Consider the following 26,379-nt stretch of genomic DNA (forward strand, 5'->3'; position numbering starts at 1 on the left):
CTCATTAAGTAAAGCAGGACAACCCCAAAACAGCATGTATATAATCCAAAATTAATTTTTAATATAAATAAAGAATCCATTTGTGTGATTTTTTTTTTTTTAAGATTTTATTTATTTATTTGACAGAGAGAGATAGCGAGAGCAGGAACACAAGCAGCGGGAATGGGAGAGGGAGAAGCAGGCTTCCTGCCGAGCAGGGAGCCCCATGTGGGACTCGATCTCAGGACCCTGGGATCATGACCTAAGCTGAAGGCAGACGCTTAACAACTGAGCCACCCAGGCGCCCTGTGTGATTTTTTTTTTAATCTTTCTTAACAACACTATATAAACGTTAAAATGTGGTTATATGTATAAAGCCCATGGGTGCCTTTTTGGTCACTAAGTCTTTAAGAAGAAAATTAATGGGTCTGAGAACTATTCAGTTTTCTCTTTACTAATTTGGATATTAAGCTCTCTATTTCTGATATTTTAACAGTTGGAATTATAACCTGGAATTATAATTTATAACCTGGAATTATAACGTGTCATTAACCTATCAAGATTCTAATGTATTCCGCAGGTTTATATTCTTCCAAAATTCTAGTATGGTACAACACTTAAATTTCTTTTACCTCTACTTCTGATCTGTGTACTGTTGTTATATAAGCATTTCTTTGAAGATAGGGAACACAAAGATGCCCACTATTAATATTTCTAATCAAAATTGCATTAGATGTCCTGGTCAGAATAGGGGGAAAAATCCCATGAAATAAAAACTATGAGGGTTTGCTAGAAAAGGAACAAAGCTGCCATTATTAACAGGTGGTATAATTATCCATGGAAAACAACAAGAATATATAAACAATTATTTTAATTAAGGGACTTTAGCAAGATGCTAGATACATCAGTATACAAATATAATTGGGTATCTTTTAAAAGCAAAAATAAAAAAACAAAAGTCTACAAAATGTAACCTTGAGAAATATTCCATGGTGAGAGTTCTGCATCTAGCAATGCTGCAATAACTGGTACAGAGCTAGCTCTCTTGCAAAAATTGGATAAACCATGTGAAACAGCTATTTATAGATAATGGACAGTGGAGGGAGCAAGACTGTGATTCTTGAAAGAAACAAATCAGTTGAGCAGTATAAATCAGCACAGTTTTGACCTGGAGGTACTTTTTGGACCATGGAGAAGAGAGGAAGCACCCAAGGAGAGCAAGACAGTTTCATGAGTTGAAGAAACAGAGACTGGAGTTTCTGAAAATTGGAGTGGTTAAAATTTACAGTGCAGAATCCTGGAGAGTAAAGAGAGAAACAGAGAGCTATAGAGAACTGGATAAGGGATCCCATGAGTCTAGCTGAATATGTATCTGTGCATGTGAAAGGTGCAACTCCCTGAGGATGGGAAAGAACTAGTGCTGGAGGCTATAAGGTAAACAACAGTTCCCAGAGCTCATACGGGCTGGGAGAGGTTCAAGTTCTGATGAGTCAGAATGGAGAAACCTAGTTGAATACCCAGGGCATTTGGCAGAGATCCCAGAAAGGCCATTGTATAGGAATAATACTAAATTAGTTTTAAAGTAAGGCTCCTTCTGATAAACTGATAAAGATCAGGCTGATTCCCTAGTACATCACCTGCCTACCAAAATAAAACACACTCTTTAAAGGAAGACCACCCTATCTAGACATAGGTGGTACCTCCTTGCTTCTGATTTGAGGTTCCTTTTTTTTTTAAGATTTTATTTATTTATTTGACAGAAAGAACACACAAGCAGGGGGAGCAGCAGAGGGAGAGAAGCAGGCCCCCCACTGAGCAGGGAGCCCGGCGTGGGCCGATCCCAGGGGATCATGACCTCAGCCGAAGGCAGACACTCAACCAGCTGAACCACCCAGGCGCCCCTGAGGTTCCTTTTTGCCTGCGCGTTTAGACATTAGAAAACTTGAAAGTATAACGGAACACTAAAGGTCTGAGTACCTCTGTGAATCAAGAACCTGATCTTTTGGAGCTAATTGTATCCCAACAGTGTATTTTAAATAAGACATGAATATATAGAAAGTAACCAAAACTGCAAGCATTGTCAGAACTGTGAGTGATGACAGCATCCTTCTTAAGTGTTCTAACTAAATCATGCAATTAGAGGCTGAATTTAGTAGTTTAAGGTCACCCAACGAACTAGTGTATGATAGAGTTGTATTTTCAGCCCAGAATTCTGAAACCCTACACCAAAGATGTAAGGGAGTATTTCGGACTAAAACGGTAGTGGTACCATTAATAGAAATAGAGATTGTCTTGACGAGTACTAATGTGGGTAAGATTTTGAACTTGTTTGTAAAATATGTTGAATTTAAGATTGATGTTGGGGCATCAGAGTAGAAATATATGATGGATAAAGACTAAAGGTCAGAGCAGTCAGGGCTGAATGTTTTACCTGTCAAGATAATGGTTAAATTCTGACATCAGATGGCTTCTCTTCGCCATTGTAAAAAGATTGTAAAGGGGCACCTGGAGCAGCGTCTGGGCGGCTCAGTCGGTTGAGCGTCCAGCTCTTGATTTTGGTAGGTCATGATCTCAGGGTCTGGGATTGAGCTCCCTGTTGGCCTCTGCGCTTAGTGGGGAGTCTGCTTGTCGCTCTCCCTCCTCATCTGACCCCCCAAAGTAAAAAGTAAAACCTTTTTTAAATGTGGGGGTGCCTGGGGGGCTCAATTAAGCATCCAACTCTTGATTTTGGCTCAGGTCGTGATCTTGGAGTCATGGGATTGAGCCCTGCAGGCTCTGCATTCAGCATGGAGTCTACTTGAGATTCTCTCCCCCCACACACCCCCCACACTCTCTCTCTAAATAAACAAATAAATATTTTTAAAAAGAGAGATATGGTAAAATGCCAGATTTCAACTTTGGACTAGACAAAGGGAAGGAAAAACAAGGAAATGAAGTAATATTTGCACTTCCCTTTCTCTTTTGTTTTTTTGCCATTAGTAGTGGTTAAAATAAAAATTTTAAGTCAATTCAGTAAGAGAATATTTTTAAATTATATAGTCCTACCTATACTTAATATTAAAAAAAATTTTTTTTTTTTTGTCTTCCTTTGTAGACATCTTTCAACAGTTTTGGGAAACAAATTTGATCATGGCGCTGAAGCCATTGTACCTACGCTGTTTAATCTTGTCCCCAACAGTGCAAAAGTCATGGCAACTTCTGGATGTGCAGCTATCAGATTTATCATTCGGGTAAGTTCTTCTCTTCTGTGTTTCTCCTTCACTCTCCCCACTTCTCTGTTTTCAATATACTTAAGTAAGTCATTGGTACTTTTTTTTTAACCCCAAAGGAAAATCACTTTTGAATGACTTTTTCTGAAATAAAAGCAATACTTGGTTATTACAGTTATTATAGAACATTTAAATAATACAGAAGATTACCAAGTAAACATGCTTGCATACAGAATATAATATACACAGGTACATGTACTTGTGTGTGTGTGTGTGTGTGTGTGTGTTTAAAATTATGTTACAGGTAGTAACGGACAGATGTAAAACAAAGATGTTATAGGCAGTGGTATGACAGGGAGATTCTTAGTATTTCTCATCTTCCATATCTTGAATGTGCTCCCAAAAAACAGTGTTAAAAAAATGAATCTACCCTCTTGAATTCTGTTCTTCTCCAACTAATCACTCCAGCCATTCAATATATACTTTTCCAAACTTCTAACTGTACTTATTACAAAATATAAACATAATATTTGTATTTTACATATATATAAATAATATTTTTTAACTTGTTTTTTAAACTTCATTTACTTGGGCAGCTTCCCTTGTCCATCCATATAATTCTTCTTAATGTCTAGATTGGTTCTCTGTTAAAGGACAATAACATTAAATCATCCTCACCATTCTTCCCCCTGAAGTTTATGGAGTCCTTTTTCTCCATCCTTTTCCAACATTGTGTATTATCAGTCTCTTAAAGGCCTTATAATTTGATAAATGAAATATTTTTTCATATTCTACTTCACATTTCTTAGATTACTAGAGACATTAGGCATTTTTTTCCTTTCAGAATTCTTCTGTGGATTGCCAGTTTATACTTTGTACATTTTTTCCTCACTGATTTCAAAGGTCTTATGTGTCCTATAAGTATATTGATTCTGTGTTATAGATGTAGGTACCAGTCTGTCAGTTCTTCAAATATTGTTTAAGCTATTATTTCTTTATATGAACTTTCAAATTTTTATGTATTGAGACAATGCTCTTTTTGTGGATTTTGTTATAGTTAAAATGACCTTCCCCATTTCACAATTATAAGATATTCAGTTGTTTGAAACTTTTATAATATTGCTTCTTACATTTAGATCTAAGTGGATTTTGTTTCCTTGTGAAGGATAGGTATCTAATATGATTTTCCCCCCAAATACAAAACCAGTTGACTCAGTGGCATGTATAATTCAGTCTTTTCTTGGCAATGCCAGCATGTTCACATAATAAATTTCCATTAAGTATATGAGTCTGTTTTCTAAACTCCTATTCAGTTTCTTTGATCAGTTTGTTCTTTCCTAGTAAAGAAATGAAGGTTTGTTTCAATACTGCTGCACCAGAAGGTTGTTTCAGCAGTGAAATCAAATGATTATTTAGAAAGCTATGAATCCTTTTCTGTTTTAGTATTTTTTTAAGGTTCTCTCAATCCAGCACCTGGGTAACTGTGTTAAAAAGTAGTAGGAATTATTGAGATCTTTGTTTTGTCTCTGAGTCTATGGGAGTACATTAATTATGATGTTTGGTTCAGGTTTCTATACTCTATATTAGATTATGGGAATTTCCTTCTGTTGATATTTTTGCTAAATTTTGATCAGGAATAGATGTGAAATCTTATCAACTATCTATTTAATATCTTTAGAATTGATTATTTATCGGGCACCTGGGTGGCTCAGTTGGTTAAGCGACTGCCTTCAGCTCAGGTCATGATCCCAGAGTCCCGGGATCGAGTCCCACATCGGGCTCCCTGCTCGGCGGGGAGTCTCCTTCTCCCTCTAACCCTCCCCCCTCTTGCGCGCGCTCTCTCTCTCTCTCTCTCTCAAAGAAATAAAAAAAAAAAAAGATTATTTATCCATTGTACATTCATGAACTGAATTTTGGTTGGCCATTGTAAATCATTATACTGCTAGATTCATTTGGCTAATACTTCAGTTAAGATTTTGGCATTCGGGGCGCCTGGGTGGCTCAGATGGTTAAGCGTCTGCCTTTGGCTCGGGTCATGATCCCGGGGTCCTGGGATCGAGTCCCGCATCGGGCTCCCTGCTAGGCGGGGAGCCTGCTTCTCCCTCTGCCTCTGCCTCTCTCTCTCTCTCTCTGACTCTCATGAATAAATAAATAAAACATTAAAAAAAAAAAGATTTTGGCATTCATTTTAATATATGAGTCTTTATAGAATTTCGTGTATTATTCTATTATTAGGGCTTGCTGACCTTGGAAGTTCTTTAATGACTTTTCTAGTATTTTAGACTCTGGGCACTTTTGTGTTTCATTTTGAATGGTTAGTTGTATTTTCTCAGTATATCCGTTTCATATAGACTTTAAGAATCTTTGGCATGAGGTCGTATACTGTATTCTCTTAAAAAAAGTCTCTACCACTGTGGTTCTATTACCATTTTTTCTTGTTACAGTATTTTTTTTACACTTGCTGGAGGCAATATCGTTCTTTTTTTATTTTTTAAGATTTTGTTTATTTATTTGCAAGAGACAGAACGAGTGGTGCAGAGGGGTAGAGGGGAAGAGAGAGAGAGAGAAGCCGACTCCACGCTAAGCAGGGAGCCCGATGCTGGGCTCGATCCCAGGACCCAGAGATCATGACCCGAGCCAAAGGCAGATGCCCAACCGACTGAGCCACCCATGCGCCCTGTTTATGAAAGTGCTTTTATAAGCTTCAAATTTTAGTTTTATAGTTTTCAGGGGTGTTCTTCAGCTTTTTTTCTAATCTTTTAGTTCCTGTAAGTTTCTTAATTCCTTTCTTTGACTTGTGTTCTCTTCTTTTTTTTTTCCCTAGATCTTTGTGGTATGTCCTTAGATAATTTGTTGCAGTTTTTATTATTTAATATTATAAGGCTGTAGGTTTTCTTTTGAGTTGGCATTAGCAGCATCCCAATGATTTAGATTTACCAAATTCTTTTTATATTTATCACTTGTAATTTTCATTTCAACATTCTCTTTGAATTACATAATGATATTATTTGCATTTTCAGTTGGTTCTTTTGTTACTCTTGTCGTCCTTAGTATAATTTCATTACATTCTGATCAGAGAATTTGGTTATACAGTTTCTTCTTCAGTGAATGCCTTGAATTTTGTGTCCCAGTACAACCTAAATTTATATAGGTAGTCTTTTAGTACTTGCAGAATATGGAATTTGTTTATAGAGTACTTTGTTCATCTCTAAATCTAGCTTGATATTTCATATTATTCAAAATCTTTATGGTCTCATTTTTTAAAAAGGTACTTTATCTGGCAAATTCTGATTCTAGATTTTTGTCAATTTCATTTCCCCAAACAATTCTTACTTTATGTATGGTCAAAGTTTTTTACTGTTACCATTTTGAAATAGTGTTTTTTTTCCTGTCATTTCTGTTTTCTGTTCATTGTGCTTTTTTTTTTTACCTGTTTCTTATGTTCTTAGAAGTTCCTTATTCTTGATCAGTGTCAAGAATAAAACCTCTGTTTACTTCACTCACATTTTTAAAAGTTTATATTTTATCTCATTCATGTTGTTTTTCCCTTAACCATTAAATCGAACAAAAACATTTTCATTTTCAGCAATTGAAAATTGTAGTTTTTTGGGTGCTCCAAGGTGGCTCAGTCATTACGCGTCTGCCTTCAGCTCAGGTCATGGTCCCAGGGTCCTGGGATCGAGTCCCTCATCAGGCTCCCTGCTCGGCAGGAAGCCCGCTTCTCCCTCTCCCACTCCCCCTACTTGTGTTCCCTCTCTCCCTGTCTCTCTGTCAAATAAATAAAATCTTTTAAAAAAAAAAAGAAAGAAAGAAAATTATAGTTTTTTACTTTCATTCCTGACCATTGTTTGTTAGTAAACTCTTATTAACCAGTTTTTAATTGGTTCTGCATAATTTGTTTGATGTAGTGTGTTCTCAATTTTCGTGCATATTTATCTTTGCATGTCTTATTTTTTATTTTTTATTTTTATTTGAGAGAGAGCTTGTGCACACACATGAGTTGGGGGTGGGGCAGAGGGAGAGGGACAAGCAGACTCCCCATTGAGTGTAGTGCCCAACACAGGCTTGATCTTAGGACCTGAGCTGAAGTCAGAAGCATAACCAACTGAGCATGTTTTGCTTATTTGAAGTGGCTTTTCTTCGCCTTTACAGAAGAACTAAAAAATTGGACCTTAGCTACATATTCCTTTTTCCTCAGAATTGTTTATTTTTCAGGGGCAGCTGGCTGGCTCAGTTGGTAGTGTGTGACTCTTTTTTTCTTTTTTTTTTTTGAATGCTCCAAAGGACATTTCTTTTTCTTTTTTTTTTTTTAAGATTTTATTTATTTTTTGGCGCCTGGGTGGCTCAGTTGGTTAAGCGACTACCTTTGGCTCAGGTCATGATCCTGGAGTCCCTGGATCAAGTCCCGCATCGGGCTCCCTGCTCGGCAGGGAGCCTGCTTCTCCCTCTGACCCTCCCCCCTCTCATGTGCTCACTCTCTCTGATTCTCTCTGTCTCAAATAAATAAAATCTCTAAAAAAAAAAAAAAAAGATTTTATTTATTTTTTTAACACGGGGGGTGGGGAGAGAGCAAGCACAAGCAGGCCGAGCGGCAGGCAGAAAGAGAGGGAGAAGCAGGCTCCCCGCTGAGCAGGGAGTCCAACATGGGGCTCAATCCCAGGACCCTGAGTTCATGACCTGAGCCGAAGGCAGACGCTTAATGACTGAGCCACCCAAGTGCCCCTAGTGTGCAACTCTTGATCTCAGGGTTGAGTTTGAGCCCCATGTTGGGTGTAGAGATTACTTAAAAAGTTAAAAAGAAATTGCTTCTAATTGTTTACTTTTCATTCAGAATTGTTTTCTTAATTTTTTATTGTTTATCTAAGAAGTGAGATACCATTTGTTTCTTTTCTAGAAAAACAAAAATAAAAACTTCAGGAAGCTTTACAGAATTGTCTCTGTGTTAGAAGTTTCCCTACAGCAGGTCTAGGAGTCTTCCTCCATTAGTGTTATCCTTGCACACAGTGGATAAGGATTTCTGACGAAGATGAATTTTCCTTAAATTATGTTAGTTTTCATGGATCATTTATTTATTGCTTCTGTTTTCTTTGTCAGGTTTTTTTCTTCTGTTAGTCTTATTATACAGATTTTGCAACCTCAGTATCATTTATCATTTCTTAAATTTTTTGTCTTTTGCCTTATAGCTGTATATGTTCTCAAGAAAAATATCTTTTAATTCTACTTACATGACAGTATCCATGTTGTCATTCTTAGGCTTTACACATCATAACATTGCTTTCAAATTTCTCATTTTTCATAAGCTTGCTTAATGTTATTGATATATTATTCTGTCATCTCAATGAAAATACAAATCAGGTGGTTTTGTTGTTTTATGTTATTTCCTGTTTTCTGTATTGTGTTTGTCTCCCAGAGGACTGCTTCCTTAGATTGCTGTATTTGATTTCTAATTCTTTTAATTCTAAAGAATCTTTGTATTTTTCAGTTATTGACTTGTATTAATACATTAAAATCTAAATCGTCTGACTTGATGTTTGGTTGAAATGCTTCACCTGTAACTATGAGGTTCACTGTTTATTTTCCTTTGGTACAGCTCCCCCTGAATATGGTGTAGTAATAGGTCAGTGTATCTCCCCATCCCTGCCACTGTGTTGAATGTGGGCTAATCAGCAGTAGGGTTTTGGGGAGGTTATGAGAGAGAGGAAAAGGATGGTATGTAAGACCTATATAGTGTGTTGTGACTGGGGAGTCTCCTTGGGCTTTAAGTCCATAGCCGTGTTTGGGGAATGGGTTCTTCCGGGTGCTGTAGGAAACAAGTCCACACGGCCCTTCCATGCTGAGTGTTGTATAATTCTCATTTTGAAAACTTCAGGTCTATAGGTGGTTTCCCTCTGTAATAGCTGAAAAAAGTTTGCACTTTTATTTTGGTTGAGTTAGTTATAGCAGACACAGATGTGATACATATTCTCCTTCAGTGAAAGACTTGTTTTTCCAATACTGTAAGCACTACTGGCAGACAGTTTTTAGCGGCCTCCTCTTCAAGGATTGCCTCAGCTGTAGAGAGCTGCCTTTTCCAAAGTCTTGTGCCTTCCCTTTATGGCCCACATCCAGTAACTGATTAATGTGGAAGGATAAAGTTTTGGCCATTTTAAACTAATTCAAGACTACTCTGAAGGGCCATTTTAACTCCAGAGCTCCCTAATGGCTTTTAGCGAAAATATCCTGTGGCTAAATCAGATTGATTTCTTTGTCTGCCAATTCCTGCTTCCTTCACCACCCTTCCACAGGTGTTGATTCCAAGAGCACTTCTTAATATCCTGTATGGTAGACTTCATGTCAGAGCGTGCTTTCTAGGTAATCCATCTTGTACCATTAGCTCAGAAGAAAAAGTAGGATATTTGAAGCATCAAATACGTATGTTTAGATTACTATTTTATTCTTCTGTCTCCTGTGCACTTTTTAGTGTTTACTTCACTAAAGAAGAGTGTTTAAGAATTACTGATAGAAATCAAAAGATTGGGGGCACCTGGGTGGCTCAGTTGGTTAAGCAACTGCCTTCGGCTCAGGTCATGATCCTGGAGTCCCTGGATCGAGTGCCGCATCGGGCTCCCTGCTCGGCGGGGAGTCTGCTTCTCCCTCTGACCCTCCCCCCTCTCATGTACTCGCTCTCTCTCTCATTCTCTCTCTCTCAAATAAATAAATAAAATCTTTAAAAAAGAAATCAAAAGATTGTATCTGTTGGGCACCTGGGTGGCTCAGTCAGTTAAGCATCCAGCTCTTGATTTCAGCTCAGGTCATGATCTCAGTTGTGGAATCCAGCCCTGCATCATGGACTCTGCGCTTAGCAGGGAGTCCGCTCGAGATTCTCTCTCTCCCTCTCCCCCTCACACTGGCACACGCTCTCTCGTTCTCTCAAATAAATAAATCTTGAAAAAAGAAAAAAGATTGTATCTGTTGAACTTTACCTGAATTCTAGACAGCTGTGGTTCAGTCACAGTAAAGGTTACATTAAAATCACCATTTCCAAGTGCATTCCCAGTAGTTAGATGTGCAGATTCACTCTGCCTACTTGCTTTGATGACTTAGTAGTTATTTTTTCCAGCAGCAGTAGCCATGGCACCTCAGAGAGCATGATAGATGCATGCCCACTCCCTCTAGTGCTCCCTCCCCAGAAATACACTGTCCTAACAGGTCTTTGCAGTTACACAATTAACTTATCTTTCTAATATAGTATTTCAGCCACACCTGCCCTTCTGAAACTATATCATCATTACCGTTACTTTAATTGGAGAAACTGTTTGACAGTCTTAATTTCTTTCCAAATCTGATTTTATGGGTTTTTTTGTTCTGTTCTAATATATCTAAATGCTGGGTTGTAAGGCAAATAGAAGAAGGGATTATATGAAGTAGAAAATATTTTTCAACCTTTTCTAAAACATCTTTTTCAGCATACTCATGTACCCAGACTTATACCTTTAATAACAAGCAATTGCACATCAAAATCAGTTCCTGTAAGAAGGTAAGTTTTGAGGGAAAAAAATTCTTAGTATAGCTTTAATATTGTATTATGATTAATTGTTATTCTGGTGTAAAAATTAGTTGTCACTGATTTCTTGCCTTCTAGAAACCTTAGTAAATTTTTTATCTTATGTCCTATAAGGAAAAAGGAATGAAATGATCATTATAACCACTCACGTTTCTCAGTTTTATCATATTAAGCTTTGATTTCTTTGGGCCACTGATTGCCTGGTTTTCAGAGAGGATGGAGTCTAGAGTCAGGTCTTTGCTAGAGTCCTACAACTGCCATTGAATCACTGTCCTACCTTGGGCAATTTAAACTGCTCTGAACTTCAGGATCTACATATGTTAGTAGGGCTAATGATATTGATCCCATAGAATTGTGAGGATAAAATGAGATAGATACACATTAGTAGAATTCAGTGTAGTGTTTGGAACAGAGTAAATAGCCATATCAGGTCAATCTGTCAGTCTCTCTGTCTCTCCTTATGATTTCTACTGTTTTAATGTCATCACTGTCACCAGCAATACTAAAGACAACAAAAACAAGATTTGTACATTTGATGTTTAAGAAAATTGTGAAGAATCAGGGACGCCTGACTGACTCAGTTGGAAGAGCATGTGACTTGATCTCGAGGTTTTGAGTTGGAGCCCCATGTTGGGTATTCAGAGTACTTACTTAGTTACATAAAGAAATACATACATACATACATCACACATACATACATACATAATACATACAAAAATTGAATCAGGGGTACCTGGGTGGCTCAGTTGGTTGAATGTCCAGCTCTTGGTCTTGGTTCAGGTCTTGATCTAGGGGTCGTGAGTTCAAGCCCTGCATTGGGTTCCATGCCGGGCATGGAGCCTACTTAAAAAAACAAAAAGGAAAGAACAAGAAAACAAAATTGAATCATACCATGTGATTTCACTCATATGTGGAATCTGAAAAACAAAACAAATGAACATTCAGAAATACAGAGAACTAACTAATGGTTGCCAGAGGGGAGGTGGATGGGCAAAATAGGTTGAAGGGGATTAAGAGATCCAATTTGAGTTATAAAATGAATAAGTTACAGGGATGTGTAAAGTGCAACATAGAGAATATAATCAGTAATATTGTTTAACTTTGTATGGTGACAGGTCATAACTACAGTTGTTGTGGTGAGCATTTTATAAGTCAAATCACTATGTTATATACCTGAAACTAATATAATATTGTATGTCAAGTACAATTAAAAATAAACTTTAGAAATAAATAATTTTAAAAATAAAGACATTTAAGTATACCATATTTTATATGCTAATTTGGTACATGTACCCATCTTTTTTGAATTCATATTCTTTTCTTGATCTCAGTTTCTTAACTATTTTAAAATTATGTTGGCTTGATTTATTTTATTCAAAAACCATCTTAAACGATTTTTGCAAGACAGTAGACATAAGAAAATAACTACATTTTTTTATATTTGCAATGAAAGACATTTGGTTCACAACAATTTAAACTATAGTCCTATCTGATCATGTTTTGATATTATTTCTATTGCTATATGCTTATAAAATCTGTTCTTATTCATTTGGTCATTATTGTTTAAATATTGTTTGAGTAACAAAGAAAATTGAAAAAACTCTTTTTACTTGATAAATATGTATTTAAGTACTTTGACTGCTAGGAAGAAGCCGAAAGAGACATTGTTGCCTTTAAGTGATTCAGAGTTTTGGCAATAGTTGTTTGATCACTGATCTCTTAGGTCCGTCCGAGGTCAGCAAATGACAGCTTACTGGTCAAATCCGGCCAACAGTCTAGTTTTATACAGCCTGCAAGCAAAGATTATTTCTTACATTTTGAAGGGTGGTTATAAAGGGGGAAAGAAGAAAAATATGAGGTAGAGACTTGTATGTGGTTCACAAAGCCTAAAATATTTACTGTCTAGCCCTTTACAGAAAAGGTTTACCAATCTCTGTCTTACATTGAGGAAAGTGGTAATTGGAGAAATAGGAATGTGACAGAGAGGAAGAGTCAAGAAATGCATCATAAAATTGCCTTGAAAACGGGGAGCAATTCAGTAACTGTAGGGGAATTGAGTGGGTGTAACCTACGCAGAGATGTAAGCTTGCTGAGCGCTGCAGAGCCATCAGGCAGGCCACTGAGGCCAGAACACATGATAAATGGAAAGTCTCGGTAGGAAAAGAAGCTAACGGGGTGGAGGGGCTGTGTAGGGAGGGTAGGATTAGGTTGAAGTCAGAATGTAGAGGGCTTTGAATGTCTACAAAGAGAAATTTTGACATTGCTCCATACTTTGACAGTTTTTGGTGAGGAGGTAATGTCATCCATCTTAGTTTTTATTTCAGCTGTGACCAATGATTAAAAAGGGACAATGAAAAGTATGGGTTTAATTAAGTAGGAATTCTTATAGCTTATATAAGAGGGGCAGGGTCTGAACTAGAGCTGTATTGATGATAATTGATTGAGGCTTTATTCAGGAAATAATTCAAGTGATTTTGGGTGTAGAAATGAGAATTTGATCATTGGATATGGATGAAGAGGTGATACCAAGTGCTTCAGACTGAGTTCTGGAATCAGAATGCCATAGTTTAGGTCCAGTCACTTTAGGCAAGTTAATTTAACCTCCCTGTTTTCATTTTTTAAACTGTATAATATGGGCTATAAAAGACTGGATTCGAGAGGGTAAGAATTAATTTGTTTTTTGTAGGTAGTGTTTGAGTTGATAGTCTCCGCCTATGTAGGGATGTCCAGTTCAACCATGAACTGCTTGAAACTTTGACTTAACAGCTGAATCGTAGAACCAGTGCTGGAGATAAAGGCCTAGATGTGAGAAACATAGCTAATAGTCACAGCTGAGGGCACAAATACAGATGTTGTTACCCAAGTAAAGACTATGAAAGAGAAGTGGGCTAAGATCAGCACCAACCATGTGAGCACCTATTTAAGGGAAGGTGGAGGAAAAGTGTTAATAAAAGAAGAAAGAGGGAACAACTGTGTCATCAGATGCCAAGAACGAAGAGAAGCTCAAGAATGAGACAGTTGAAGAAGTTGAGAACTAGAGGTCTTAGGAGAAAAGATAGAAATACTTGATTAAAAATTATGCATATTTAAGAAAAGCAGAAATGGAAGATCCATGCCATCTTTCTTGGTCACCATTGTATATCTTCAATTTCTAGTGCAGAGTAGGTGTTTGACAAGTATTTTTTAAATTAAATGGATTAAATTTTTATATTTGACGAACATTTTAAGGTAAAATCATGGGGAACCCTGAAGGTTTTTTGAACTCTTTAGCATAGGAATAGTTGAAGCCTTAAAGTAAGTTAAGTATTTGACAGTTAAGATATCTAAAAACATGTGTTATACTTTAATTCAGAGAACAAAGTTCAGTATTATAGAAGAAACTAATTAACATTTAAATTAATATAACTTAATATGTTATAACACTTGGTTATAATTAACTTTTATTTTTCAGGCGTTCATTTGAATTTTTAGATTTATTGTTACAAGAGTGGCAGACTCATTCACTGGAAAGGTATGCATTGACTCTTCCTTTCCCACTTCCTTCTTCTCCCATTGTCACCAGTTCTTTAGAAGTGGATGGGTTTTGGGGCGCCTGGGTGGCTCAGTTGTTAAGTGCCTGCCTTTGGCTCAGGTCATGATCCCGGGGTCCTGGGATCGAGCCCCACATCGGGCTCCCTGCTTAGCGGGAAGCCTGCTTCTACCCCTCCCACTCCCCCTGCTTGTGTTCCCTCTCTCACTGTGTCTTTCTCTGTCAAATAAATAAATTAAAATCTTAAAAAAAAAGAAAAAGTGGATGGGTTTTGCATTATTTCTCCTTTTGCTTAAAAGTTATTTGTACTGGTTTTCCTTTAAAGCTGTGATGTAGTGTGGCTCCTCTTACTCGGTGCAGCTGTGATTTTCTTCATTTGTGAGTTGAGTGAGGATCTCTTAAGTAGAATGGGGTTATAAAAGGTTAAATTGGGCAGAAATTTTAAAATGTATCTCCAGACAAGTGACCTAGGTTTCCTGAGGTGTAATTAATCAAGTAATAAATGATTTAAGATAGGAGGAGGGCCCTTCTTTTCAAAAGAAAGAGATTTTAAGAAGAGATTCATTGAGAGGTTTCTCTGTACCAGTTGTCAGGTGTCATTGGTCAGGAATATACTGGGTGGTGTCTAATGTAGCTCTGAGATGAACAAGAGTAAAATGTGCACAGCTAGTTGGTCAGTAGCTAGTTGGCTATTTGCATGGTAGTAATTTCAAGTTTGAAGCTTGGGGTATACCTGCATTTACTATTGAATACCTTGCTGATTTTCCATTTTCATGGAAATCGTTAAACCTATTTACAGCCCTTTTTTAAAAAAATAGTTTGTTGTTTAATGTAGGCATGATATAATTCTAAGTTTCCTTTAAGTTCTTTTGTGGCAGCTACTATTCAGTTAGGTCAGATCATAACTAATCATACTATTAGCAAATCATTTCTACATTGGTGGGTTGGGAGAAACCACACCAAAGGGTTTTTTTTTTTATTCATTAAGAATTTAAAATGTGAGTACTATACTTATGTACATTATCTGGACTCCTTGTAAACATAATTATATTCAACTTTTTAATGTTTGACTTGTCAGGAGGAAACCATACATGAATGAAATGTGTGGGGTGGATTATGAGAAATCTTAGATTTATTATTGCGCACTAATCTTTTTATCTCCCCTACCCCTTTGTGACTGATGTGTAACATAGAGGTAGTAAGTATAATTTGTGGTGAAATATAGTTTTACTCATGAATCTAGAGGTGCTTGGGGCACCTGGTTGGCTCAGTTTGTAAAGCATGAGACTCTTAATCTCGGGGTTGTGAGTTCAAGCCCCATATTGGGTGTAGAGATTACTTAAAAATAATAAAATCTTCAGAAAAAATAACATGTTTTGTTTTATAGACATGCAGCTGTCTTGGTTGAAACTATTAAGAAGGGAATTCATGATGCTGATGCTGAGGCCAGAGTGGAGGCAAGAAAGTAAGTCTATAATGTATTTTTGTGACAGTTTTAATGTACTTGGATCTTTACTTTGAAAGGAATTATACTGCAAGAATGAAAATATCACAAGTGTCTCAAGTATTCTACTTGATTAGCTCTTTAGTAATTTCGAGATAGATTTTTCTCCATTAAATCTGTACTAGATATATGGGACCCTGGCTAGCTCATTTGGTAGAGCATACAACTCTTGATCTCAGGATTTTAAGTTTGAGCCCTACATTAGGTGTAGAGATTACTTTTAAAAAAACCTGTACCAGGGGTGCCTGGGTGGCTCAGTCGGTTAAGCGACTGCCTTCGGCTCAGGTCATGATCCTGGAGTCCCGGGATCGAGTCCCGCATCGGGCTCCCTGCTCAGCGAGGAGCCTGCTTCTCCCTCTGACCCTCCCCCCCTCATGCTCTCTCTCTCTCTCATTCTCGCTCTCAAATAAATTAATTAATTAATTAAAAAAAATCTGTACCAAATGGCTAACAGTTGACTTCACATTGTCATTTGTATAATCATCATTATTCCTATTCCATCATAACATCCTCACTTTCATTATGAATAAAAATAGCTCTCATTTATTGAGAATGTGCTAAGTACCTGCTACTGTGGGGTACTTGGTATACATTACTATCTAATCTTGAAAATGATCCTCCAAATGTGGTATTTCTATAGATTGGCAACAGAAGTTTGGAGATTTGGGAGTTAACTCCAGGCCACACAAACTGTAAGGAGCACAGCCAGATTTTGAACGGAGATCTGCTTTTCTCAAAAGCCTACCGGCTTTCCACCAAAACTTGTTAAATTTAGAAAGTATTCACTTGAGGGGTACCTGGGTAGTTCAGTTGGCTAAGTGTCCAACTCTTGGTTTTGGTTCAGGTCACGGTGTTGCAGACGTGGGATCAAGCCTCTCCTCAGGCTCTGCGCTCAGTGCGGACTCTGCTTCAGATTCTTTCTCCTACTTCCTCTGCTCCTCCTCTCTCTCTTTCTCAAATAAATAAATAAAATGTTTTTTAAAAAAGTATTCACTTGATATGTGGTAGCTATATTAATATGGTCTCATCTTCATTCTCAGATGTACACATTTTATGTTAAGCTATTACTTTATGTTCTCTTTTCCCCTTTTTGTTGTTTGTTCATTTGTTTTACAGGACATATATGGGTCTTAGAAATCACTTTCCTGGTGAAGCTGAAACATTGTATAATTCCCTTGAGCCATCTTACCAGAAGAGCCTTCAGACTTACTTAAAGAGTTCTGGCAGTGTAGCATCTCTTCCACAATCAGACAGATCCTCATCTAGCTCACAGGAAAGTCTCAAGTAAGGTCATAGAAATGATATTACTGATTTCTTCCTCTCCAATTCCCTGTAGTTTCTTAAATTAGATGATTGAATATCTGCTTGCTTTCACTTGAAGCCTTGAAAGAATGATAACTGGAATGTGCAGTTGACCCTTGAACAGTAGGGGTGCCTACCCATAAAGTTAAAAATCTGCATATAACTTGACTCCCCCAGAACTTAACTACTAATAGCCTACTGTTGACTGGAAGCCTTACTGAGAACATAAACAGTCGATGGGCACATATTTTGTATGTTGTATATATGTTATGTACAGTATTCTTACAATAAAGGAAGGTAAAAAATATTAGGAAAACCATAGGAAGATAAAATACATTTAAAGCACTGTACTCTATTTGTTGAAAAAAAATCTGCATAGAAGTGGACCCACACAGTTCAGATCTGTGTTGTTCAAAGGTCAGCTGTACTTACTTTTTTGGCCTGTGTCTCAAGGGTTGGATTACATGGTGGTGTAACTTCTTTTGGGGTGAAGAGTTTAGTGATTCAAATTTTGTTTCTGTATGTTCATGTCTGTGAAAAATATTGGGAAACACTGATTTATATACATTTTTTAATAACCCCAAAATAGTTCATACAATAAGCAACCTATTTCTGGGGCATTATAATGGAGGAATGGTAGTGGGGATTCAGAAGTCATCTTCAGAACTCTGACACAGCACTGTGTGACTAGTAAAAATACACTGCTTTCCTGCCTCATCTTTTGCACAACTTAAAACTTTAGCAAATCCCTCAGGGGGGCCAAATTCCCTAGTATCTGACTCACTTCTGTGTAGTTCCATTCTCATAATTATGTTGGCTTCCTCAAACCCTTGCTGCCTTGGTAGCCTTAACTCTAATTTTCTCTCTCTCTAGCCCTATGAGGTTGCTAAAATTTCTAGTGCCATCTCTACTCCCAAGCAGTGGCCTCAAGTATCTGCAGGTTTCCTGACAGAATGTGAGCTTACCCCTATGTAATTCCTGTCCCTTTGAGATTTTGACCCCACAAAGACTGCTGCTTGCCTTGGCAGCTCTCTGATGTGGGAGGGAGACCAGGGTGAGGCAAGTGAGGCAAGCTAGGGCACAAGACTCAAGGAAGCACTCCCAGGGTCTTATGGGTACTAGACTAACATACAGTGACTTAAAGGTTTTCAAAATAAAAGCTTTTTAAATCCGATTTCAGTATAATTATTGTAGGAATAATTAACCAAACTTCTGTTTAAATTAAAACCGGGCGCCTGGGTGGCTCAGTTGGTTAAGCGACTGCCTTCGGCTCAGGTCGTGATCCTGGAGTCCCGGGATCGAGTCCCGCATCGGGCTCCCTGCTCGGCAGGGAGTCTGCTTCTCCCTCTGACCCTCCCCTCCCCCCTCTCATGTGCTCTCTCTCATTCTCTCTCTCTCTCAAATAAATAAATAAAATCTTTAAAAAAAAATTTGTGATAAAACCTTCACTGCAAATGAGCTTTGTTGTTTTTTTTTTTTCCCTTTTATTTACTTTGCTCAAACTTCAAAGTGCCTATGAATCACCTAAAGATCTTGTTAAAATGCAGAATCTGATACAGTAGATCTGGGACGGGGCCTGAGATTTTGCATTTTTTAACATGTTCCTAGGTGATATCTTTGCTTTTTGAGTATGGACTGTACTTTAAGTAGCAAGTATCTAAACAAGATATTTTATCTTATTTCAGTATTAACATCTTTAAACATAAACAACTTTTAAGTTCTGTGAACCTTGAAGTGGTCTGCCTCAGTCTAATAGAATAAGTTTTAAGGGCCAGTTATAAAAACAATACAATACTGGGTTTAATAACCAACTACCAAATTTACAATTTGATAATAATGACTTAAAGAATATTTTTCAATAGCCTGCTGTTAACCTGTTTGGAGTCTTTGCTTCTCTCTTCCCCGCACTTTTAAGATTTATAGATATATTTTCCTAATCCCCTTACATACAAAGATAATCAAAAAAGATACTAAAAGAGATGGTGGATTCTTTGAGATGATTTGAGCTGTTTTGCTTTCTAATCATGTTATCCTCAGCAGTAGTTCTTAGCCTCATTTCTCTTATGCCATGCAGTAACGCTCAGTAGCACTGCTATAGGTGGTCTGATAACCTACATAATAACTGCATGAATTGCCAGTGGCCACAGCCATTATGGCTTAGGTGAAAGAAGCTTTGGTCATGCTGAATTCCCTGTGTGCTAGTGATAACTCTCTCTCTCCTTCTAAGGAAAACATCTTGGAATACAAGTGTTGGAGTGTGCTTTATTGTATCCTCTGTGGTGAGCCCTATAATGGGTGCTGAGGACCAGAGTGAACAATAGCAAGCTGGTTGCCTCTCTTTGTAGAGCTTACAGTCTGTTCATCACTAGTTATTTCATTTTTGCTTCACGGCTAACTGAGATACCACTGATATGTGACAACGACTGTTCTAAAATGATTTGTAAAAGGAAAATTAAAATTTAGAAGTAAACTGTTCAGAAAACTCAGTAGTATTTCATTAATTGTTTTGAGAGGAGTAATAAATTACGTCTTCTTACTAAAAGTCTTTCTTATTACCTTTCAGTCGCCCTTTTTCTTCCAAATGGTCTACAGCAAACCCATCAACTGTGGCTGGAAGAGGTAAACGGCCTTTCTAAGCAAGAGTCATAGCATATTTTACATAGAAACCTAATACCACATGTATATACGTTGTAGCTGTGTTTGTATACTATATACATACACTACACATAATATGTACAATGTAATGTATACAACATATATACATATTATATAGTATACAGCATAATCCAAGTTCTCTGAAGCACCGCTTACCCTTACTGATGCACTCTGTTTTCTCTTGTTTCAGTTCTTTACAGTGCTGGTCATGACCCACTCTGTTGATTTCGCCTATTCGTGGATCATAATTCACAGTTTATAAAACTCTTTATAAAACTGAAAAACTAAAGACCAGAAATTTAATGACTTAATGTGCATTGCCTAAGAGTGGTAGAATCTGCATTATTTTCTGAATAACCGTATCCTGGAGTAGTTCTCCTTGCATTTTTCTGATAGTAAAAAAATAACAGTGCTGCCATCTATTTATCATACAGTGCTTCATTTTCATGAATCAGTCATGAACATCATCTCTTCATCTACAAAACGGTTGTATGAACTTTACAAAGGATAGGTGCTTTTTTCCCATTTTATGGAAAGGCGGAGAAATGTTGAGAAAATTGTCCAAGAAAATGTAGTTGTAACAGGGTTGAAACGGAAGCATTCTTACTTTAAAATACTATAGAGTACTTTCTAGTGTTCGTTTGTACCCTGCTTCCTTTTTGACCATTTGTCATCATGGATTAGCTCGTGATGGTTTCAGGTTTATATAATTTTCATGCTGTTTGCAGTGATTTAAATAACATAGGTTACCTATGCTTTGTTTCCCATAGTATCAGCAGGCAGCAGCAAAGCCAGTTCCCTTCCAGGAAGCCTGCAGCGTTCACGAAGTGACATTGATGTGAATGCTGCTGCTGGTGCTAAGGCACATCATGCTGCCGGGCAGTCTGCACGAAGTGGGCGGTTAGGTGCAGGTGCCCTGAATCCAGGTTCCTATGCATCGCTAGGTAAGACAGCTAACTATGGGGTATTGTACATTGTTTTCTCCCTGGTCTCAGTGAAGTCAGGACGATGGTGATATCTTAATCATTTCTATTTCATTCTTGCTAGTAAAGGATAGTCCATATGTTATAATATGAATCTATACTTAGAACACAATTCTAAGTATTTAAACTACCTTGTTTCTACTTTTTCCATTGTTATCCTGCTAATCATCTTGATCAGAGGAACAGTTCTTGATTCCATGTTTGCCTGTAGAATTTTCATAGTTCTGCACTACTGCCACACTCAACTACTGGTTACTAAGGGAGTTGGGAAGGACATTGGCCTTGTATCCAGCTTCTGTTTCCTTACCAAGAAGTTAAAGCCTTTTGGGGATCTGGGAAAAATGCAAAGCTTAATTAAAATCAAAGTTTAAACATGTATTCCCAAAGCTATTTGGGATAATAGTAATAATAATAATTTATGTTTATCGACTTTATTATAAATTTTTTTCGTCTATCTATCTTTCTCTCTGTCTATTTAAGTAATCTCTACACCCAGCGTGGGGCTTGAATTTATGACCCCAGGATCAAGAGCTGCATGCTCTTCAACTGAACGAGCCAGGCATCCCTGTTTTTATCAACGTTAAAAATTTGAGGCTAGTTATTCATATTGCTTATCTCTGTTTTGTGCTTCATTTTTCTTTCTTTTGGGTAGAACACTAGGCAGGCAGATCATTGGAACACAGTAGGAAGTGCAGAGATATTGGGATGAACTGTTGTACATGATAAAGTTGGCACAACTACATTCAGTGAGGAAAGGATAAATAATTCAGTAGAAGGTGTTTAGACACATGGTTTACAGTTTGGTATAAAATTAAGTTAGAACCATTTTTCACACCATATAAAAATTTATTCCAGATGACTAATGAGTTGAAAAGCAACTTGATGAAACCAAGTAGTTGTGTATTCATCTAATCTCAGGTTGGGGAAGGAATTTCTAAACATAAATGCCAAAAAGCCACAAGGGAAAAGTCCCTCTGATTTAAATATTAAGTGTGAAAATATAAAATCAAGTGGCTGAAAACTTAAAGGGGAAAGAAAACGTTTTTTCACATACTACCAAAAAAGCTAAAATGTCAGCAAGTTTTATAAGTCTATGAAAAATGGGCGCCTGGGTGGCTCATTTGTTAAGCATCTGCCTTCGGCTCAGGTCACGATCTCCGGGTCCCTGGATCAAGCCCCGCGTCCGGCTCCCTGCTCTGCGGGAAGCCTGCTCCTCCCTCTCCTACTCCCCCTGCTTGTGTTCCCTCTCTCGCTGTCTCTCTATCAAATAAATAAATAAAATCTTTAAAAAAAAAATAAGTATTAAAAACAGATGAGCTTATTTTTATAGAAAAATATTTACATATATCAAAATTGTCCCCCCAGAACACCAGAACAAGTGTTGAATCTTAGCTGGAATCATACAAGTGCAAATTGAAAGAGCTGTAAATATAACAAAAAAGTTAGGCTTAGTGCCTACTGCTGATAAAGAATGTAGTTAAAAAGTGCTGATGTGAATTAAACATGGAACACTTTTTCTTTTTTTTTTTTCTTTTTATTTATTTATTTGAGGGAGAGAATGAGATAGAGCATGAGAGGGGGGAGGGTCAGAGGGAGAAGCGGACTCCCTGCTGAGCAGAGAGCCCGATGCGGGACTCGATCCCGGGACTCCAGGATCATGACCTGAGCCGAAGGCAGTCGCTTAACCAACTGAGCCACCCAGGCGTCCCAACATGGAACACTTTTTCTAAGTGGCAATTTAGTAAGACCCATAAAGCTTTTCTTCTTTTTTTATTATTGAAATAAAATTGACATACAGTATTATATTAGTTTCACAGGTACCACATATTGATTCAACAATTCTATACATTACTCAGTGCTCACCACAATAAGTATAGTCACCATACAATGTTATTGAACTCATGAAGCTTTTTAAATGTTCAGAATTCTTTTTTTTTTTTTTAATTTTTTTAGAGAGTGCAAGCATGAGCAGGGTTGGGGAGGGACACAGGGAAGGAGAGAGAGAATCTTAAGCAGGTTCTACACCCAGCGCAGACTCCATTGCAGGGCTCACACAACCCTGAGATCATGACCTGAGCCAAAATCAAGAATCGGATGCTTAAATTGCACTGCTGGGTATTTACCCCAAAGATACAAATGTAGGGATCCGAAGGGGCACATGCACCCCGATGTTTATAGCAGCAATGTCCACAATAGCCAAACTATGGAAAGAGCCAAGATGTCCATCCACAGATGAATGGATAAAGAAGATGTGGTATATAGATACAATGGAATATTATGCAGCCATCAAAAAAAAAATCTTGCCATTTGCAACAACGTGGATGGAACTAGAGGGTATTATGCTAAGTGAAATAAGTCAATCAGAGAAAGACAAGTATGATCTCACTGATACGAGGAATTTGAGAAACAAGACAGGATCATAGGGGAAGGGAGGAAAAAATGAAATGATGAAACCATAGAGGGAGACAAACCATAAGAGACTCTTCCATCTCAGGAAACAAACTGAGGGTTGCTGGAGTGGTGGGGGGTGGGAGGGATGGGGTGGCTGGGTGATGGACATTGGGGAGTGTATGTGCTATGGTGAGCGCTGTGAATTGTGTAAGACTGATGAATCACAGACCTGTACCTCTGAAACAAATAATACATTATATGTTTAAAAAAAAAAAAGGAGGAAGGGAAAAATGAAGGGGGGGAAATCGGAGGGAGAGACGAACCATGAGAGACTATGGATTCTGAGAAACAAACTGTGGGTTTTAGAGGGGAGAAGGGGTGGGAGGATGGGTTAGCCCGGTGATGGGTATTAAGGAGGGCACGTATTGTATGGAGCACTGGGTGTTATACGCAAACAATGAATCATGGAACACTACATCAAAAACTAATGATGTAATGTATGGTGACTAACATAACAATAAAATTAAATTAAAAAAAAAAAGTCAGATGCTTAACCGACTGAGCCACCCTGGTGCCCCCTAAATGTTCAGAATTTAGATCCAGTAATCCAGTGTTTATAGATAATTATGCCAAGAAATAAAAAAGAATATTCATCACATTTTTAATAATAGATGTTATTAGAGTCAACCTTGATATGTAACAGAGGGGGTATGATTGAATTATGATATGTTCTTGTAAATACTGTGCAGCCATTAACAAATAATATTTTCAACAAAGATCAAATGATACTGTCAAACAATGTGATAATTTCATCATTTTATATAAAATTATACATAGATAAATACACATACTAGACAAAGATATTATCAAAGATGTCAACAGTGGGTTGTTTAGTGCTTTTAATTTTCATAAAACTTTTCTGTATTAGAGACATTACTTTGCTAGGAATGCAGTGTTATTTCAGTATATGAAAATGAACCAACTAAATACACTTTATTAATAGAATAAAGGACAAAAACCATGTAGTTATTTCAGTAGATGCAGAAAAGGCATCTGACAAAGGCCAACACCTTTTCCTGATAAAAAAAATAGTCAACAAACTAGGAATAGAAGGGAAATTTGTGAACCTGATAAAGACCATCTATGAAAAATCCATAGCTAACATCATACTTCATGTGAAAGAGTGGATGCTTTCTCCCAAGATCAACAACAAGATAAGGATGTCCACTCTTTATTTTTTATTTTTTATTTTTTTGGCTTGGTTGGACTTTTAAAATCATTTTTTTCTTTTCTTTTCTTTTATTATGTTAATCACCATACATTACATCATTAGTTTTTGATGTAGTGTTCCATGATTCATTGTTTGCGTATAACACCCAGTGCTCCATGCAGTATGTGCCCTCTTTAATACCCATCACCAGGCTAACCCATCTCTTGCCCTTCCTAATAACATTACCATGGAGGTTCTAGCCAGGTCATTAGTGCAAGCAAAAGAAATGAGATGTATCTAGATTGGAAGAAAAGTAAAACTGTCTGTAGTTGCAGAAAACATGACCTTATATAGAGAAAATCCTAAGGAATCCACAAAAAAACTTTCAGAGCTTAGTAATGAGTTCAGCAAGGCAGCAGAGTACAAGATCAATATTTAAAAATCAATTGTATTTCTAAATGCTAGCAATAAACAATTTGAAAATAAAGTAAGAAAATGATACCAATTTATAATAGCATCAAAAATAACAAAATGCTTAGGAATTAATACAACAAAGGAAGTGTAAAACTTCTTTAGGAAAAATCACTTCTGTGTTTCTTCTTTACTCTTAGACTCATAATACTGCTGACACCAGATTTGTTGGTTTTCCACACCAACCAGTTCCCCTACACCAGCTGGGTGTCCTACATTTCACTTCAGTTCTGACAGTAACTATAATTAGCACAGACCTCACAGATTAAGGGCTCAGTCCTATAAGACTGCCCATGCCTGTCCCCAACCCCACTCTTCAGACATTAATTGCAAATCCAGGTTGTCACCAGTGCTTTTGACCAAACTGACTATAAATCAGAGGTTCCCATAACCTCCTCCTGAGGTTCAATTAATTTGCTAGATTGACTCAGAAAACTCAGGAAAACAGTCTACTTACTAGATTACTGGTTTATTACAAAGGACTTGTAAAGGATTTGAATGGGCAGCCAGATGAAGAGATACATGGGGCAAAGTCTGGAAGGGTCCTAAGCACAAGAGTTTTTGTTCCCATGGAGTTAATAGTGTGCCACCCTCCTGGTACATTTATCAACCCGGAAAGTCTCTGAACCTTGTACTTTTGGGATTTTTAGGGAAGCCTCATCACATAGGCATGATCAGTCATTAACTCAGTTTTCAGCTTTTCTTCCTCTCCCAGAAGATGGAGAACGGCTAAAAATTCCAAGCTTCTAATCATGGCTTTTCATCTTTCTGGTGACCAGCCTCCATTCTCTCCAGGAGCCCACCAGGAATCACCTCATTAAAACAAAAGACACTGCTATCATTCAGGAAATTACAAGGGTCTTAAGTCAGGGTATCTGTGTCAGGTACCAGGGTCAAAGACCAAATAGTAGAACAAAAAAGATACTCCTAGTGCTCTTATAACTTAGGAAATTATAAGGGTCTTAGGAACACTGTATCAGGAACCAGGAGACAGAGAACCAAGCGCAAAAATTTTATATATATATAATTATTTTCATACTTGTTCACCGAAAACTACAATACATTGTTAAAATATAAATTAATGGAAAGACACCCAGGTTCTTTAAAGACTTACTACTGGGGGCACCTGGGTGGCTCAGTCGATTGAGCATCTAACTCTTAGTTTCAGTTCAGGTCATGATCTCACGGGTCGTGAGATCAAGTCCCGCCTCGAGTTCTGTGCTCAGCAGGGACTCTGCTTGAAATTCTCTCTCCCTCTCCCCCACCACACTTGCTCACTCTCTTTCTCTAAAATCTTTAAAAAAAATAAAGACTTAACATTGTTAAGATCGCAAATTGACCTATAGATTCAATGCAATCCCTGTCAAAAGTCCAGATGTCTTTTTATAGAAATTGACAAACACATCCTGAAATCCGTATGAAAATGCAAGGAATCCAAAGTAGATGAAACAATTTTGAGAAAGAACAGTCTTGAAAAAGTTGGTGGACTCACACTTTCCAATATCAAAACTTACTCAGCACTACAGTAATCAAGTCTCTGTGGTACTAGCATAAGGATAGACATATAGACCAATGAAATGGAGTTGAGGGGCCAGAAATAAAC

General features: G+C 37.4%; 1 protein-coding gene across 31 annotated transcripts in view; it reads left to right on the forward strand.

The window, feature by feature from the left end:
- The window catches only part of CLASP2 (cytoplasmic linker associated protein 2), a 184,055-nt gene that overhangs the window by 80,695 nt on the left and 76,981 nt on the right, over positions 1–26,379 (forward strand). For all 31 annotated transcript variants that reach the window (XM_034991290.1, XM_034991484.1, XM_034991494.1 and 28 more), the window contains 7 exons: positions 3,074–3,209; positions 10,634–10,704; positions 14,183–14,242; positions 15,648–15,725; positions 16,881–17,048; positions 19,630–19,685; positions 20,492–20,665. In XM_034991290.1, coding sequence (XP_034847181.1) covers positions 3,074–3,209; positions 10,634–10,704; positions 14,183–14,242; positions 15,648–15,725; positions 16,881–17,048; positions 19,630–19,685; positions 20,492–20,665 — 743 coding nt within the window. The remainder of the gene's footprint in view (positions 1–3,073; positions 3,210–10,633; positions 10,705–14,182; positions 14,243–15,647; positions 15,726–16,880; positions 17,049–19,629; positions 19,686–20,491; positions 20,666–26,379) is intronic.

This window comes from Mirounga leonina, unplaced genomic scaffold (genome assembly GCF_011800145.1).
Source record: "Mirounga leonina isolate KUSES-001 unplaced genomic scaffold, KU_Mleo_1.0 Mir_115, whole genome shotgun sequence".
NCBI classification, from domain to species: domain Eukaryota; kingdom Metazoa; phylum Chordata; class Mammalia; order Carnivora; family Phocidae; genus Mirounga; species Mirounga leonina.